At 48.1% G+C, this 19,805-nt stretch overlaps 2 protein-coding genes across 2 annotated transcripts in view; both read right to left on the minus strand.

Annotated features, from left to right (window-relative positions):
• Window positions 1-19,805, minus strand: part of TBC1D24 (TBC1 domain family member 24) — a 525,632-nt gene that overhangs the window by 381,012 nt on the left and 124,815 nt on the right. The window lies entirely within an intron of this gene.
• Window positions 1-19,805, minus strand: part of LOC144950518 (uncharacterized) — a 63,753-nt gene that overhangs the window by 30,631 nt on the left and 13,317 nt on the right. The window contains exons 2-9 of the mRNA XM_078880656.1: window positions 15,581-15,632; window positions 14,067-14,164; window positions 13,341-13,486; window positions 12,463-12,558; window positions 10,492-10,625; window positions 2,179-2,287; window positions 1,567-1,675; window positions 720-827 (exon numbers count right to left, since the gene is read on the minus strand). Coding sequence (XP_078736782.1) covers window positions 720-827; window positions 1,567-1,675; window positions 2,179-2,287; window positions 10,492-10,625; window positions 12,463-12,558; window positions 13,341-13,486; window positions 14,067-14,164; window positions 15,581-15,632 — 852 coding nt within the window. The remainder of the gene's footprint in view (window positions 1-719; window positions 828-1,566; window positions 1,676-2,178; window positions 2,288-10,491; window positions 10,626-12,462; window positions 12,559-13,340; window positions 13,487-14,066; window positions 14,165-15,580; window positions 15,633-19,805) is intronic.

Here is a 19,805-nt window from a genome sequence, read left to right on the forward strand (position 1 = left end):
CACTGTAGGCTGACTCCCCTGTCCTTACCTCCCGTGGCCACTAGTCCATTCGCACTGTAGGCTGACTCCCCTGTCCTTACCTTCCGTGGCCACTAGTCCACTCGCACTGCAGGCTGACTCCCCTGTCATTACCTCCCGTGGCCACTAGTCCATTCGCACTGTAGGCTGACTCCCCTGTCCTTACCTCCCGTGGCCACTAGTCCATTCGCACTGTAGGCTGACTCCCCTGTCATTACCTCCCGTGGCCACTAGTCCATTCGCACTGTAGGCTGACACCCCTGTCCTTACCTTCCGTGGCCACTAGTCCATTCGCACTGTAGGCTGACACCCCTGTCCTTACCTCCCGTGGCCACTAGTCCATTCGCACTGTAGGCTGACTCCCCTGTCATTACCTCCCGTGGCCACGAGTCCACTCGCACTGCAGGCTGACTCCCCTGTCCTTACCTTCCGTGGCCACTAGTCCATTCGCACTGTAGGCTGACACCCCTGTGATTACCTCCCCTGGCCACTAATCCACTCAAACAGCAGGTTGACTCCACTATCATTACACTAGTAACGGATTGGCATGTTCTGTTTACGTGACAAAACTTACTCATTGGCTGTCGGGTGGTGGCGGGTTTAACAACACATGTATATTTACGCGATCTAACCCAAAAAAAACCTCTATTAATTACGGATGATATTGGTGGCGAAAGCCGACCGCGTGCTGAACGGTTTACAGTTCAGACTCACGGTGATGATGTCTCCGGCGGCTATCCGCAGGCACGTCGAGTCGTACGCGTTGCAGTAGTCCGTGACGGCGCACGCCTGCACTGTGTGCATTGCCTCTGCAAGACCACGCACACGGCAAGACCACCACCACAGCAGCAGCAGCAGCACAGGGGTTAGGCTTGGGACAATAGCCTTAAGACACTGGTGGAACATCAGCGGGCCGATGCGCACACCCTCCTCCGCAAATGGGAAGGACACGAGCCACGGGAAGTGCGATTGTCGCCACGCAAGACACACCGCGATAGTGAAGCCATGGAGACCCGCAGAGATACATAGACTCAGAGAGACACACAGAGACACACAGAGATACATAGACTCAGAGAGATACATTAAATACAAACGACACCACGGACCCGATTGTGAAGACACAGAGACCCCTAGAGATACATATATGCATGGAGACACACAGAGACACACAGATACACAGACACATAGAGACACACAGAGACACACAGAGATACACAGATGCATAAAGACGCACAGAGACTCACAGCGATACACAGATGCATGGAGACACACAGAGACAAAGACGCATAAAGACACACAGAGATACATAGATGCATGGAGACACACAGAGACACACAGTGATACACAGAAGCATAGAGACACACACACATAGACACACAGACGCACAGAGACACACACACACAGGGACACACAGATGCATAGAGATGCACAGAGACACACAAAGATACACAGATGTAAAGAGATGCACAGAGACACACAGAGACACACAGTGACACACAGACATACAGCGACACAGACACACACACACACTCGCGTGTGCTCCGGCACCTCGCAGTGCGTGCTTGATCTCTTTGCTCGCCTGTCGCCCCGTGAACTGCATCACCAGGTCCAGCGCCGTCTGCTTGAACTTGTTCTCAGCGGCGGCCTCGGCGCCACTCTGCAGCAGCAGCGGCAGCAGCAGCGGCAGCAGCAGCAGCGGCAGCAACAGCGGTAGCGGCAACAATGACGAAGACGCGGCCACGTGAGCGGGTGTTGTGGATAGAGCACCAGAGACTCACGCAGAGAGAGACGGAGACTCACACAGAGACCCATAGACTCACATTGAGACCCGTAGACTCACGTAGAGACCCATAGACTCATGTAGAGACCCATAGACGCATGTAGAGACCCATAGACTCACGTAGAGACCCATAGACTCATGTAGAGACCCGTAAATTCACGTAGAGACCCGTAGACTCACGTAGAGACCCATAGACTCACGAAGAGACCCATAGACGCATGTAGAGACCCATAGACTCACGTAGAGACTCATAGACTCATGTAGAGACCCGTAAATTCACGTAGAGACACGTAGACTCACGTAGAAACCCATAGACTCACATAGAGACACATAGAAATCCACGTAGTATGGTTTAGAAGCCATTGTTATTTTATTTGCACCTGCAGCAGCAGTTTCACGATGTCCAGTTTGCCGTGAAGCGCGGCCTCGTGCAGCGGCGTGCCGATGTTGGTTTGTGAATTCAAATCCACTCCTTCCAAGATCAGCATTCTGCAGCACAAACATCACAATTCAAATCCACTCCTTCCAAGATCAGCATTATGCAGGACAAACATCACAATTCAAATCCACTCCTTCCAAGATCAGCATTCTGCAGCACAAACATCACAATTCAAATCCACGTCTTCCAAGATCAGCATTCTGTTGGACAATCATCACAATTCAAATCCACGTCTTCCAAGATCAGCATTCTGTTGGACAATCATCACAATTCAAATCCACGTCTTCCAAGATCAGCATTCTGTAAGACAAACATCACAATTCAAATACACGTCTTCCAAGATCAGCATTCTGCAGTACAAACATCACAATTCAAATCCACGTCTTCCAAGATCAGCATTCTGCAGGAAAATCATCACAATTCAAATCCACGTCTTCCAAGATCAGCATTCTGTAGGACAATCATCACAATTCAAATCCACGTCTTCCAAGATCAGCATTCTGTAGGACAAACATCACAATTCAAATCCACGTCTTCCAAGATCAGCATTCTGCAGTACAAACATCACAATTCAAATCCACGTCTTCCAAGATCAGCATTCTGCAGGAAAATCATCACAATTCAAATCCACGTCTTCCAAGATCAGCATTCTGTAGGACAAACTTCACAATTCAAATCCACGCCTTCCAAGATCCGTATCCTGTAGGACAATCATCACAATTCAAATCCACGTCTTTCAAGATCAGCATTCTGCAGGACAAACATCACAATTCAAATCCACGTCTTCCAAGATCAACATTCTGCAGGACAAACATCACAATTCAAATCCACGTCTTCCAAGATCAGCATTCTGTAGCACAAACATCACAATTCAAATCCACGCCTTCCAAGATCAGCATTCTGTAGCACAATCATCACAATTCAAATCCACGCCTTCCAAGATCAGCATTCTGTAGCACAATCATCACAATTCAAATCCACGCCTTCCAAGATCAGCATTCTGTAGCACAATCATCACAATTCAAATCCACGCCTTCCAAGATCAGCATTCTGTAGCACAATCATCACAATTCAAATCCACGTCTTCCAAGATCAGTATCCTGTAGCACAATCATCACAATTCAAATCCACGCCTTCCAAGATCAGCATTCTGTAGCACAATCATCACAATTCAAATCCACGTATTCCAAGATCAGCATTCTGTAGCACAATCATCACAATTCAAATCCACGTCTTCCAAGATCAGCATTCTGCAGCACAATCATCACAATTCAAATCCACGTATTCCAAGATCAGTATCCTGCAGGGCAATCATCACAATTCAAATCCACGTATTCCAAGATCAGTATCCTGCAGGGCAATCATCACAATTCAAATCCACGTATTCCAAGATCAGTATCCTGCAGGACAATCATCACAATTCAAATCCACGTATTCCAAGATCAGTATCCTGCAGGGCAATCATCACAATTCAAATCCACGTCTTCCAAGATCAGAATTCTGTAGCACAATCATCACAATTCAAATCCACGTCTTCTAAGATCAGCATTCTCTAGCACAATCATCACAATTCAAACCCACGTCTTCCAAGATCAGCATTCTGTAGCACAATCATCACAATTCAAATCCACGTCTTCCAAGATCAGCATTCTGCAACACAATCATCACAATTCAAATCCACGTCTTCCAAGATCAGCATTCTGCAGCACAATCATCACAATTCAAATCCACGTCTTCCAAGATCAGCATTATGTAGCACAATCATCACAATTCAAATCCACGCCTTCCAAGATCAGCATTCTGTAGCACAATCATCACAATTCAAATCCACGTCTTCCAAGATCAGCATTCTGTAGCACAATCATCACAATTCAAATCCACGTCTTCTAAGATCAGCATTCTCTAGCACAATCATCACAATTCAAACCCACGTCTTCCAAGATCAGTATCCTGTAGCACAATCATCACAATTCAAATCCACGCCTTCCAAGATCAGCATTCTGTAGCACAATCATCACAATTCAAATCCACGCCTTCCAAGATCAGCATTCTGTAGCACAATCATCACAATTCAAACCCACGTCTTCCAAGATCAGTATCCTGTAGCACAATCATCACAATTCAAATCCACGTCTTCCAAGATCTGCATTCTGCAGCACAATCATCACAATTCAAATCCACGTCTTCCAAGATCAGCATTCTGTAGCACAATCATCACAATTCAAATCCACGTCTTCCAAGATCAGCATTCTGCAGCACAATCATCACAATTCAAATCCACGTCTTCCAAGATCAGCATTCTGTAGCACAATCATCACAATTCAAATCCACGCCTTCCAAGATCAGCATTCTGTAGCAAAATCATCACAATTCAAATCCACGTATTCCAAGATCAGCATTCTGTAGCACAATCATCACAATTCAAATCCACGTCTTCCAAGATCAGCATTCTGCAACACAATCATCACAATTCAAATCCACGCCTTCCAAGATCAGCATTCTGTAGCACAATCATCACAATTCAAATCCACGCCTTCCAAGATCAGCATTCTGTAGCACAATCATCACAATTCAAATCCACGCCTTCCAAGATCAGCATTCTGTAGCACAATCATCACAATTCAAATCCACGCCTTCCAAGATCAGCATTCTGTAGCACAATCATCACAATTCAAATCCACGCCTTCCAAGATCAGCATTCTGTAGCACAATCATCACAATTCAAATCCACGTCTTCCAAGATCTGCATTCTGCAGCACAATCATCACAATTCAAATCCACGTCTTCCAAGATCAGCATTCTGTAGCACAATCATCACAATTCAAATCCACGCCTTCCAAGATCAGCATTCTGTAGCACAATCATCACAATTCAAATCCACGTATTCCAAGATCAGCATTCTGTAGCACAATCATCACAATTCAAATTCCACGTCTTCCAAGATCAGCATTCTGCAGCACAATCATCACAATTCAAACCCACGTCTTCCAAGATCAGCATTATGTAGCACAATCATCACAATTCAAATCCACGTATTCCAAGATCAGTATCCTGCAGCACAATCATCACAATTCAAATCCACGTATTCCAAGATCAGCATCCTGCAGCACAATCATCACAATTCAAATCCACGTATTCCAAGATCAGCATCCTGCAGCACAATCATCACAATTCAAATCCACGTCTTCCAAGATCAGCATTCTGCAGCACAATCATCACAATTCAAATCCACGTATTCCAAGATCAGTATCCTGCAGGGCAATCATCACAATTCAAATCCACGTATTCCAAGATCAGTATCCTGCAGGGCAATCATCACAATTCAAATCCACGTATTCCAAGATCAGTATCCTGCAGGACAATCATCACAATTCAAATCCACGTATTCCAAGATCAGTATCCTGCAGGGCAATCATCACAATTCAAATCCACGTCTTCCAAGATCAGAATTCTGTAGCACAATCATCACAATTCAAATCCACGTCTTCTAAGATCAGCATTCTCTAGCACAATCATCACAATTCAAACCCACGTCTTCCAAGATCAGCATTCTGTAGCACAATCATCACAATTCAAATCCACGTCTTCCAAGATCAGCATTCTGCAACACAATCATCACAATTCAAATCCACGTCTTCCAAGATCAGCATTATGTAGCACAATCATCACAATTCAAATCCACGCCTTCCAAGATCAGCATTCTGTAGCACAATCATCACAATTCAAATCCACGCCTTCCAAGATCAGCATTCTGTAGCACAATCATCACAATTCAAATCCACGCCTTCCAAGATCAGCAATCTGCAGGACAATCATCACAATTCAAATCCACGTCTTCCAAGATCAGAATTCTGTAGCACAATCATCACAATTCAAATCCACGTCTTCTAAGATCAGCATTCTCTAGCACAATCATCACAATTCAAACCCACGTCTTCCAAGATCAGCATTCTGTAGCACAATCATCACAATTCAAATCCACGTCTTCCAAGATCAGCATTCTGCAACACAATCATCACAATTCAAATCCACGTCTTCCAAGATCAGCATTCTGTAGCACAATCATCACAATTCAAATCCACGTCTTCTAAGATCAGCATTCTGTAGCACAATCATCACAATTCAAAACCACGTCTTCCAAGATCAGCATTCTGTAGCACAATCATCACAATTCAAACCCACGTCTTCCAAGATCAGCATTCTGCAACACAATCATCACAATTCAAATCCACGTCTTCCAAGATCAGCATTCTGCAGGACAAACATCACAATTCAAATCCACGTCTTCCAAGATCAGCATTCTGTAGCACAATCATCACAATTCAAATCCACGTCTTCTAAGATCAGCATTCTGTAGCACAATCATCACAATTCAAACCCACGTCTTCCAAGATCAGCATTCTGTAGCACAATCATTACAATTCAAATCCACGTCTTCCAAGATCAGCATTCTGCAACACAATCATCACAATTCAAATTCCACGTCTTCCAAGATCAGCATTCTGCAACATAATCATCACAATTCAAACCCACGTCTTCCAAGATCAGAATTCTGTAGCACAATCATCACAATTCAAATCCACGTCTTCCAAGATCAGCATTCTGCAACACAATCATCACAATTCAAATCCACGCCTTCCAAGATCAGCACTCTGCAGGACAATCATCACAATTCAAATCCACGTCTTCCAAGATCAGAATTCTGTAGCACAATCATCACAATTCAAATCCACGTCTTCTAAGATCAGCATTCTCTAGCACAATCATCACAATTCAAACCCACGTCTTCCAAGATCAGCATTCTGTAGCACAATCATCACAATTCAAATCCACGTCTTCCAAGATCAGCATTCTGCAACACAATCATCACAATTCAAATCCACGTCTTCCAAGATCAGCATTCTGTAGCACAATCATCACAATTCAAATCCACGTCTTCTAAGATCAGCATTCTGTAGCACAATCATCACAATTCAAAACCACGTCTTCCAAGATCAGCATTCTGTAGCACAATCATCACAATTCAAACCCACGTCTTCCAAGATCAGCATTCTGCAACACAATCATCACAATTCAAATCCACGTCTTCCAAGATCAGCATTCTGCAGGACAAACATCACAATTCAAATCCACGTCTTCCAAGATCAGCATTCTGTAGCACAATCATCACAATTCAAATCCACGTCTTCTAAGATCAGCATTCTGTAGCACAATCATCACAATTCAAACCCACGTCTTCCAAGATCAGCATTCTGTAGCACAATCATTACAATTCAAATCCACGTCTTCCAAGATCAGCATTCTGCAACACAATCATCACAATTCAAATTCCACGTCTTCCAAGATCAGCATTCTGCAACATAATCATCACAATTCAAACCCACGTCTTCCAAGATCAGCATTCTGTAGCACAATCATCACAATTCAAATCCACATCTTCCAAGATCAGCATTCTGCAACACAATCATCACAATTCAAATCCACATCTTCCAAGATCAGCATTCTGCAGGACAAACATCACAATTCAAATCCACGTCTTCCAAGATCAGCATTCTGCGGGACAATCATCACAATTCAAACCCACGTCTTCCAAGATCAGCATTCTGTAGCACAATCATCACAATTCAAATCCACGTCTTCCAAGATCAGCATTCTGCAACACAATCATCACAATTCAAACCCACGTCTTCCAAGATCAGCATTCTGTAGCACAATCATCACAATTCAAATCCACGTCTTCCAAGATCAGCATTCTGCAACACAATCATCACAATTCAAATCCACGTCTTCCAAGATCAGCATTCTGCAACACAATCATCACAATTCAAATCCACGTCTTCCAAGATCAGCATTCTGCAGGACAAACATCACAATTCAAATCCACGTCTTCCAAGATCAGCATTCTGCAGGACAAACATCACAATTCAAATCCACATCTTCCAAGATCAGCATTCTGCAGGACAAACATCACAATTCAAATCCACGTCTTCCAAGATCAGCATTCTGCGGGACAATCATCACAATTCAAACCCACGTCTTCCAAGATCAGCATTCTGTAGCACAATTATCACAATTCAAATCCACGTCTTCCAAGATCAGCATTCTGCAACACAATCATCACAATTCAAACCCACGTCTTCCAAGATCAGCATTCTGTAGCACAATCATCACAATTCAAATCCACGTCTTCCAAGATCAGCATTCTGCAACACAATCATCACAATTCAAATCCACGTCTTCCAAGATCAGCATTCTGCAACACAATCATCACAATTCAAATCCACGTCTTCCAAGATCAGCATTCTGCAGGACAAACATCACAATTCAAATCCACGTCTTCCAAGATCAGCATTCTGCAGGACAAACATCACAATTCAAATCCACATCTTCCAAGATCAGCATTCTGCAGGACAAACATCACAATTCAAATCCATGTCTTCAAAGATCAGCATTCTGTAGCACAATCATCACAATTCAAATCCACGTTTTCCAAGATCAGCATTCTGCAGGACAAACATCACAATTCAAATCCACGTCTTCCAAGATCAGCATTCTGTAGCACAATCATCACAATTCAAATCCATGTCTTCCAAGATCAGCATTCTGCAACACAATCATCACAATTCAAATCCACGTCTTGCAAGATCAGTATCCTGCAGGACAAACATCACAATTCAAATCCACGTCTTCCAAGATCAGTATTCTGTGGGACAATCATCACAATTCAAATCCACGTCTTCCAAGATCAGCATTCTGTGGCACAATCATCACAATTCAAATCCACGCCTTCCAAGATCAGTATTCTGTGGGACAATCATCACAATTCAAATCCACGTCTTCCAAGATCAGCATTCTGCGGGACAATCATCACAATTCAAATCCACGCCTTCCAAGATCAGTATTCTGTGGCACAATCATCACAATTCAAATCCACGTCTTCCAAGATCAGCATTCTGCGGGACAATCATCACAATTCAAATCCACGCCTTCCAAGATCAGTATTCTGTGGCACAATCATCACAATTCAAATCCACGCCTTCCAAGATCAGTATTCTGTGGCACAATCATCACAATTCAAATCCACGTCTTCCAAGATCAGTATTCTGCAGGACAATCATCACAATTCAAATCCACGTCTTCCAAGATCAGTATTCTGTAGCACAATCATCACAATTCAAATCCACGTCTTCCAAGATCAGCATTCTGCGGGACAATCATCACAATTCAAATCCACGCCTTCCAAGATCAGCATTCTGCAGCACAAACATCACAATTCAAATCCACATGTTCCAAGATCAGCATTCTGCAGGACAAACATCACAATTCAAATCCACATGTTCCAAGATCAGCATTCTGCAGGACAAACATCACAATTCAAATCCACGTCTTCCAAGATCAGCATTCTGCAGGACAAACATCACAATTCAAATCCGCATGTTCCAAGATCAGCATTCTGCAGCACAAACATCACAATTCAAATCCACATGTTCCAAGATCAGCATTCTGCAGGACAAACATCACAATTCAAATCCACATGTTCCAAGATCAGCATTCTGCAGGACAAACATCACAATTCAAATCCACATGTTCCAAGATCAGCATTCTGCAGGACAAACATCACAATTCAAATCCACATGTTCCAAGATCAGCATTCTGCAGGACAAACATCACAATTCAAATCCACGTCTTCCAAGATCAGCATCCTGCGAGCTGAGCATCCCAAAGCCGGCCATGAAGAGGGCCCAAGCGCCCTCCTGGTGGCCAGCGCACAGCAGGAGGACACTTGGACACGTGTTGCCTGCCCCCCTCGTGAACGCCACATTCTTGTTCTGCTCGTGCGCACGATGGCAATGTGACCAGGAGCTCGCTGCTAATGTCGAGTTCCTGCTGCTACCAGGAAAGGTCCACTGAGCTATGTAGCTCTTTTTCAGAAGCGACCTGGACCACAAATGACAGCTCAATTAAGTGGCTCATCGCGTGGAAATTTATCGCGGCGAAAATACTCTAAACGTCTGACGTTGATTCTAAATGTAGAGGGAAAAACCGGAGGACCCGGAGAAAAATCCACGTGACCACGGAGAGAGAGAGAGAAGCAAACTCCAAATATACAGCAGCAGGCATCAGGGTCGGGATCGAACCCACGACCTCTTGTGTACCAGCCGAGGTAGTTAACATCTCCTAGCCACCGTGATGATGATGAGAGAGAGATGGAGAGACACCCCGAGACCCAGGCCGTGCGTGTGGGTAGGCTCACCGCGCGATGTCCGCGTGTCCGTTCTTGGCGGCGAGGTGGATGGGAGAGTTGCAGACGGTGGCGTCTCCCTGCTCGCTGGGAGCTCCTTCCAGCAGCCTGGGGGACACGTGGCTCCCCAGGAGGAGGCGGACGACCTGCAGGCAGGGAGAGACGAGAGTTCAGAGTTCAGGCGACCGCGAGGAATGTCCAGCACGAGGTTGTCGGTGGCCGTGAGCGGGAATCGAACCCCGGGCCGCCTGGTTGGTAGCGCGGCGCGCTGAACGCTACGCTACCGCTCCCTACAACACTAACACACACACTTATACACGTATACATACACACGTATACATACACACGTATACATACACACACGCACAGACACACACGCACATACGTATACACACGTATACACACACGTATACATACACACACACACGTATACACACACACGTATACATACACACACGTATACATACACACACACACGTATACACACACGTATACATACACACACGTATACATACACACACGCATACACACGTATACATACACACACACGTATACACACACACGTATACATACACATGTATACACACACACGCACACACGTATACATACACACACGCATACACACGTATACATACACACACGTATACATACACACACACGTATACATACACACACACGTATACATACACACACGCATACACACGTATACATACACACACACGTATACACACACACACACGTATACATACACACACGCATACACACGTACACATACACACACGTATACATACACACACGCATACACACATATACATACACACACACGTATACATACACACACACGTATACATACACACACGCATACACACGTATACATACAACACACAGAAACCAAAACGCACACACACCACTATTATCAGGATACGCGCGCGTACTCCTGCGTGTGCTCCCGCGTATACTCGTGTGTACTTCCGTGAACTCTTCACGAACTCTGCACGCACACTCGCACGTGTACCGCCGCACGTACCCCTCCCCCCCCCCACCCCCCGCACACGTGCCAGAGTACGCGTGCCAGAGTACGCGTGCCAGAGTACGCGTGCCAGAGTACGCGTGCCAGAGTACGCGTGCCAGAGTACGCGTGCCAGAGTACGCGTGCCAGAGTACGCGTGCCAGAGTACGCGTGCCAGAGTACGCGTGCCAGAGTACGCGTGCCAGAGTACGCGTGCCAGAGTACGCGTGCCAGAGTACGCGTGCCAGAGTACGCGTGCCAGAGTACGCGTGCCAGAGTACGCGTGCCAGAGTACGTGCGCCAGAGTGCGTGCACGAGCGTGCCGACCGACACCCAGAGGTCGCAACCGGGTACCCGATACCCGTACCCTACCCGATACCCGTACCCTACCCGATACCCGTACCCTACCCGATACCCGTACCCTACCCGATACCCGTACCCTACCCGATACCCATACCCTACCCGATACCCATACCCTACCCGATACCCGTACCCTACCCGATACCCGTACCCTACCCGATACCCGTACCCTACCCGATACCCGTACCCTACCCGATACCCGTACCCTACCCGATACCCGTACCCTACCCGATACCCGTACCCTACCCGATACCTGTACCCTACCCGATACCCGTACCCTACCCGATATCCGGCTACCCGTACCCGGCCGGGTACGGTTTGCGACCCTGGTGCGGCCGGGTACGGGTAGGCCGTGAGTCACTGGTGAGTCACCGTTTGTCACTCATTTCCCAACGTCTTGTCTCTTCTCACAATTCAAGTTCCTAGAATCAACCCACCCGCGCCTGCAACATGGCTTCATCCCAGAGGTCGCAATCGGGTACGCGGCCGGGTACGGGTAGGGTACGGGTGCGGCCGGGTACGGGTACCCGTTTGCGACCCTGGTGCGGCCGGGTACGGGTACGGGGGGTAAGGAATCAAAACCCGTTTGCGAGCTCTGCCGACCGCCACCCCACCTGGAGTCTGCCGAACTCGCAGGCGAGCGAGAGCGCCGTCTTGCCGGTGGCGTCGCGGACGCACGGCTCGGCCCCGTGCTGCAGGAGGACCTCCGCCTGGCACGGGACGGACGGGAGGGAGGCAGGGAGGTCACCGGGTCACGCGCCCGGGTGTGTGTGTGTGTGTGGGGGTGTGTGTGTCATGCTGGCCTTCATAGGTGCTCGCTAACAGCACTTGCCCCAACAGTCTGTTAAGGTTATACGGGGGATCTTTGTTTTTTTTTTTGTGTGGGTGCGTGTGTGCCCACGTGTGCAATGTGATTGTACGAGCGTGTGGATTAGCGTGTGTGCACGTGTGTGCGTGCGTGTACATGCGTGTGTGCGTGTATGTACGTGTGCATGTGTGCATGTGTGCGTGTCTGCGTGTGTGTGCGTGTACGTGCGTGTACGTGTGTGTACATGCGTGTGTGCGTGTGCGCGTGTGCGCGTGTGTGCATGTGTGTGTGTGCACGTGTGCACGTGTGTGTGTGCGTGCGTGTGTGTGTGTCTGCGTGTGTGTGTGTGTGCGTGTGTGTGTGCGTGTGTGCGTGTGCGTGTGTGCGCGTGTACATGCGTGCGCGTGTGTGTGCGTGCGTGTGTGTCTGCGTGTGTGTGTCTACGTGTGTGTGTGTGTCTACGTGTGTGTGTCTGTGTGTCTGTGTGTGTGTCTACGTGCACGTGTGCGCATGTGTGTGTGTGCGTGCGTGTGTGTGTCTGCGTGTATGTGTGTGTCTACGTGTGTGTGCGGCGTGTGTGCGTGTGTGTGCGTGTGCGTGTCTGCGTGTGTGCGTGTGCGTGCGTGTATGTGTGTCTGCGTGTGTGTGTCTGCGTGTGTGCGTGTGCGTGCGCGCGCCGCTCACTGCGAGGTGGTGCCCGTGCTGGCAGGCGAGGTGTAGCGGAGTGCGCTGCTCGTGCGAGGCGAGGTTCACTGAGGAGGCGGCCTTCAGCAGCGCCCGCAGCGTGTCGCCGCTGCCCTGCCACGCCGCGTAGTGCAAGGGCCGCAGCCCTGACACACGCACGCACACAAAGAGCCCCCGTGTAGCCTCCACACACTGTTGGGGCAAGTGCTGTCAGCAGCAGCAGCAGCGGCACCTATGAAGGCCGGCACGGCGATGTTTACGCACCGCACCAGGTACTAATTTTGAGGCTGAGTCGACCTAGGGGAGGCCCAGGACCGGTTGAGAACCCCCCCCCCCCTCTTGCCCTATATAATCACGCGTCTCTCATATCTCTCTTTATTCGCTACAGTAATTTTGCTGGAGCAGTTCCACCCGATGACGGAGGCTTGTGTTGCTTTCGAAACGTCGTGATTTAATTTCGATGTTTTCATTTTTTATTTCGTTTTCACCCTACATGATTTTACCGATAAAACCCAAAGAGTTTGCCCGCCACTGTTATTGACCGGCGATCGGGAATCGAACTCGGGTGGCCATCCCAACGCCGAACCCGCACGCAGACACGTTCCGTGAACGGATGAATAAGCGAGCATCTTGGGCCCCACTGAACCTGGAGTCGAACCCAGGTGCCGGGTCACGGCCCTCTGACCTCCACCGCCACCGCCCCCACGCCCTTGCCCGCACCTTTACCTTTGCTGTCACTGATGTCCACGGTGCAGTGTCCGTCCAGTAGCGCGGTGACGACGTCCGCGCTGCCGCCGAGGCAGGCGTGGTGCAGCAGGGACATCCTGCAACGACAACAAACAGCCCACAAGGCAGGGCACACTGCGTTGTTGTGGTTGTTGTGGTTGTTGTTGTTGTTGCGGTTGTGGTTGTTGTGGTTGATGTGATACAGGGTGGGTCCAGAAGTCAGGACACATAGCGTTGTTGTTGTTGTTGTGGTTGTTGCAGTTGTTGCGGTTGTTGTTGTTGATGTGGTACAGGGTGGCCCCAGAAGTTAGGACACATTGGGTTGTTGTGGTTGTTGTTGTGATAGAGGGTAGCCCCGAAGTCAGGGCAACATGAGGTACGGGGAGATCAACAATCAGCACACGATCAAAATTGTAACTAAATGACAGATAAAGGCTTCACGTTGACTTTCAGCGCCGCCCTATCACATTTCTGACGGCTACACGCAACAAGCTGTCTGAAACAACGCAACGGGATTCCCTGCGTGCTTTGCATGTCAAGATGACGACCGTCACCATTCCTGAGTGCATTCCTAGCACGGCCCAGATCAACGGAGCTGAGATTTCGGCGTATTTCATTTGTTTGGCCACGTTGTTGAGCGTTCAGCAGCGTCGCGTGCCATCGATGCTTTTTTTGCGTATCGTTATTTAATAGGGAAATAATCGGATTATGTTGTTATATTATCCCGCCCCGCCCCCCGCAGCCGAAGATCTGATTCGTGATTAATTTTCCACGGCAGGCCACGGACCGACGTGGACACATTCCTTGTGGTGACACCGACCGCCGCCTTCATGGGCAAGCGCTCACGCCAAGCAGTTCAACGATGCCTCGGTCGTCGCCGGATAGCGCGGTAATAACCAGATAGCGTGGTAATGACCAGATAGTGTGGTAATAACCAGATAAAACATAATAAAATAATTCTCACGACGTTTCGGCCACAACGCAAGCAGCCGTCCTCAGGTGAAACCAGGTCTGTCGAGGAGACAGAGTCTGATTTCACCTGAGGACGGCTGCTTGCGTTGTGGCCGAAACGTCGTGAGAATTATTTTATTATGTTTTATTTTTATTATTTTATTACTTCCATTCTACGTGACTTTACCGAAAGAACCAAGAAGATGAATCCCTGCAGTCACGAAAGCTTTAAATCGAAATTTAATTAATTTATTATGTTTTATTTTTATTATTTTATTACTTCCCTTCTACGTGACTTTACCGAAAGAACCAAGAAGATGAATCCCTGCAGTCACGAAAGCTTTAAATCGAACTTTTAAAAAATGACCAGATAGCGCGGTAATAACCGGGGCGGCCGTTGGGATCCGAACTGCCGGCATCCGCAAATGAGCCCGGGGCGCCAGGCCGCGGTGGCTGCATGAATCATCGCTGGAGGAGTTCGCGTCAGACGGTGGAGGGGTTTCTCACGGCGCTGTCACGCTGTGCCCACGGCGACGGAGGACGAAACGGCGGAGCCCACTCACCCATCGTCGTCCTGCAGGTTGACGTTGGACTGTTTCGTGGTCCCCTTCTTGCCTGCAAGAAGAAGAAACAGAAGAAGAAGTTAATGACGCAATGCTCGTCAGCGGCGTTGTGGAGAATATTGTGTTAATCGTTGCAAGATAAATGTGTTTTTTTTAGCCCCTTGGGTTAAATCGTCTAAATGTGCGTCACAGACCCCCTACCACCGCCCCGACGCAGCCAATGAGGAATGTTCGCGACGCGAACGCAGCGTGCCAATGTGTTCGCGACTTGAGCACCGCCGCTGGTACGTGAGAGAGCAAAACCCACGAGGCCGTCTGGAACGCTCTCTCTTCCAATGTTGGGAAGCCGGTGGAGCGATGCATTTTTAAATCATTGTCACGAGCGACGAGCCAATTTCTTTATACCTGCTTGTTGTTGTTGTTGTGTTTGGTTTGTTGTTGTTGTGTTTAGCTTGTTGTTGTGTTTAGCTTGCTGCCCCCCCCTCCCGCACCTCTGATTAGCACAATTGGTTATGTACGGTGTGAAAGAAGTTCAACATACAAACACGCACATAGACTCACACAGAGACCCATAGACTAACAGAGACCCATAGACTCACACAGACACATTGACTCACACAGAGACCCATAGACTCACACAAACCCATAAGCTCATCACAGAGACCCATAGTCTCACAGACTTGCGGACTCACACAGAGACCCATAGACTCGCACAGAGACCCATAGACCCACACATAGACCCATATACTCACACAGAGACCCATATACTCACACAGAGACCCATAGACTCACAGACTTGCGGACTCACACAGAGACCCATAGACTCACACAGAGACCCACAGACCCACACATAGACCCATATACTCACACAGAGACCCGCAGACTCACATACTCACACAGAGACCCATAGACTCACACAGAGACCCACACAGAGACCCACACAGAGACCCACACAGAGGGAATTAATGAATATTTCGGTGAAATAACTACACTCATGCCTGGAGGTCAAATAGAAAAATGACCGGTTCAGATAATAGCCACTGCTGTTGGCCGTGAGCGGGAATCGAACTCGGGTCGTCGGATTCGTAGCGCAGCGCGCTAACCGCTACAACACCGTCCGCTCAAACACATGCAACAAAGACATACACCGCACCAGGTACTTATTTAAGGCTGAGTCGACCTAGGGGAGGCCCAGGACCGGTTCAGATAATCGTCACTGGTTGTTCGCCGTGAGTGGGAATCGAACTCGGGTCACCGGGTTCATAGCGCAGCGCGCTAACCGCTACATTACCGCTCCCCTTGACACACACACGCACATGAACACACATACACGCATCACACACACATTACAAACACATGAACATACACATATTACAACACACACACGCGCATGAACACACACGCACATGAACACACGTACACACATCACACACATTACAAACACATGAACATACACACCTTACAAAACACACACGCACATGAACACACGTACACGCATCACACACACATTACAAACACATGAACACACACACACGCATCACACACATTGCAAACACATGAACATACATTACAAACACACACACATGAACACACATACACGCATCACACACACATTACAAACACATGAACATACACATCTTACAAAACACACACGCACATGAACACACATACACGCATCACACATCACACACACATTACAAACACATGAACATACACACACATGAACACACACACACGCATCACACACATTACAAACACGTGAACATACACACATTACAAACACACACACATGAACACACATACACGCATCACACACACATTACAAACACGTGAACATACACATATTACACACACACACGCACATGAACACACATACACCCATCACACACACATTACAAACATGAACATACACACATTACAAAACACACACGCACATGAACACACATACACGCATTATACACACATTACAAACACATGAACATACACACATTACAAAACACACACGCATCACACACACATTACAAACACACACACACGCACATGAACACACATACACCCATTATACACGCACGCGTTAAGACTCGCTGCACACTTTCACTGGAGGTGAAAGTAGTTTAGTGAAGTAAACAATCAATAAAGCACGACCCACCCCGCCATTTTTTATTTTCGCGAACCGCACAGAGACGGCAGCTGCCCTGGAGCGCGACCACTGGGCGTGGCCGGAGTGGTGGGTGTGGTGGTGGCGCTGGTGGCAGTGCGGTTTTGAAAAGAAATTGTTTGCAAATCTACACGCCAACATTCTACAGTGCCGAGAAAAAGTGTGTGTGAATCTCCCCCCCCCCCTCGTCAATGATGACGATGGGAATCCCATCGGGTTTTTTTTTAACCACGATAGCCTTAAATTTCGATTTAAAGCTTTCGTGACTGCAGGGATTCATCTTCTTGGTTCTTTCGGTAAAGTCACGTCGAAGGGAAGTAATAAGATAATGAGAATAGTGAGAATTATTTTATTATGTTTTATTTGTATTATTTTATTACTTCCCTTCTACGTGACTTTACCGAAAGAACCAAGAACACGATAGCCTTCTTGAATCGAAAACCCTGGCCTTTTCTTAAATATCCAATCGGGTTTATGTTCGCCAATTCCGTGTCCTTTTGAAATAAAATGATGAATGGATTCAACAAACAACGAGTAATCGAGGTTCAGGGTAATGTCACAGAGTAAGGGAACCCCTCGGTTTAATGAGCTCAATTAAGGAAACAATTAGAATCGGGTGTTTAAATAATTAGGGAGATCTTCAGAGGTGAGTTTGGGAGGCCCCACCCTATATAAAGATCAGAGAAAGTTCGTGAGTTTGGTCTTCACCATACAGGTGCGTGTGGAAACAAGTCGTGCAAGGGTTAAAAAACCACTTCTAACAATTTGGGGCTCCACCAATCCACTTTCAGACAAATAGTCTACAAGTAGAGAAAGCTCCAGACCACAGTCACTCAACCCAGAAGCGGTCGTCCTACCCAATTCTCTCCGAGAACAAACCGGAAAATCGTCAAGGAAGTCGCAAAGAACCCCAGAGAAACATCCAAGGATCTGCAGGTCCCTCTCACCGTGGCCAATGTGAACGTGCATGACTCAACTGTCTGCAAAATACTGAACAAGAGCGGTGTTCATGGAAGGATAAGCAAGGAGAACACCACCGCTCTCCAAAAACAACATTGCTGCCCATCTGAAGTTCGCCAAATAGCACACTGATGATCCACAAGACTTCTGGAACAATGCTCCCTGGACCGACGAGTCAAATGAGAAACGCCACGTTTAGCGAAAAACCAAAGACTGCTTTCGAACAGAAGAACCTCGTCCCAAGCGTCAAGCGTGGTGGTGGTGGCGGCGGTGGTGGTGGGGGTGGTGAGAGTGGGGGTGGTGAGAGTGGGGGTGGTGTGGGTGGTAGTGGTGGTGGTGGTGGTGGTGAGAGTGGGGGTGGTGAGAGTGGGGGTGGTGAGAGTGGGGGTGGTGGCGGCGGTGGTGGTGGTGGGGGTGGTGAGAGTGGGGGTGGTGAGAGTGGGGGTGGTGAGAGTGGGGGTGGTGTGGGTGGTAGTGGTGGTGGCGGTGGTGGTGGTGGGGATGGTGAGAGTGGGGGTGGTGAGAGTGGGGGTGGTGAAAGTGGGGGTGGTGAGAGTGGGGGTGGTGTGGGTGGTAGTGGTGGTGGCGGTGGTGGTCGTGGTGGTGGGGGTGGTGAGAGTGGGGGTGGTGAGAGTGGGGGTGGTGTGGGTGGTAGTGGTGGTGGCGGTGGTGGTGGTGGGGGTGGTGAGAGTGGGGGTGGTGTGGGTGGTAGTGGTGGTGGTGGTGGTGAGAGTGGGGGTGGTGTGGGTGGTAGTGGTGGTGGTGGTGAGAGTGGGGGTGGTGTGGGTGGTAGTGGTGGTGGTGGGAATGCGATGGTTTGGGGTTGCCGCAGGACCTGGATGGCTCACGATCATTGACACAACCACGAATTCTGCATTGTATCAGAAGATTCGAGAGGAGAATGTCAGGCTGTCCGTCCGTCTGTGAGCTGAAGCTGAACCGAAAGTGGGTCTTGCGGAAAGCCAATGATCATAAACATACGAAACAGATCAACAAAAGAATGGCTGCAGAACAAGAAAGTCCGCGTTTTGCAATGGCCTGGTCAAATTCGGCACCTAAACCCCATCGAAATGTTGTGGAAAGCTGTCCATGCAAGGCAACCCTCAT

The sequence above is a fragment of the Lampetra fluviatilis genome, chromosome 58 (assembly GCF_964198595.1).
Source record: "Lampetra fluviatilis chromosome 58, kcLamFluv1.1, whole genome shotgun sequence".
In the NCBI taxonomy this organism is placed as follows: domain Eukaryota; kingdom Metazoa; phylum Chordata; class Hyperoartia; order Petromyzontiformes; family Petromyzontidae; genus Lampetra; species Lampetra fluviatilis.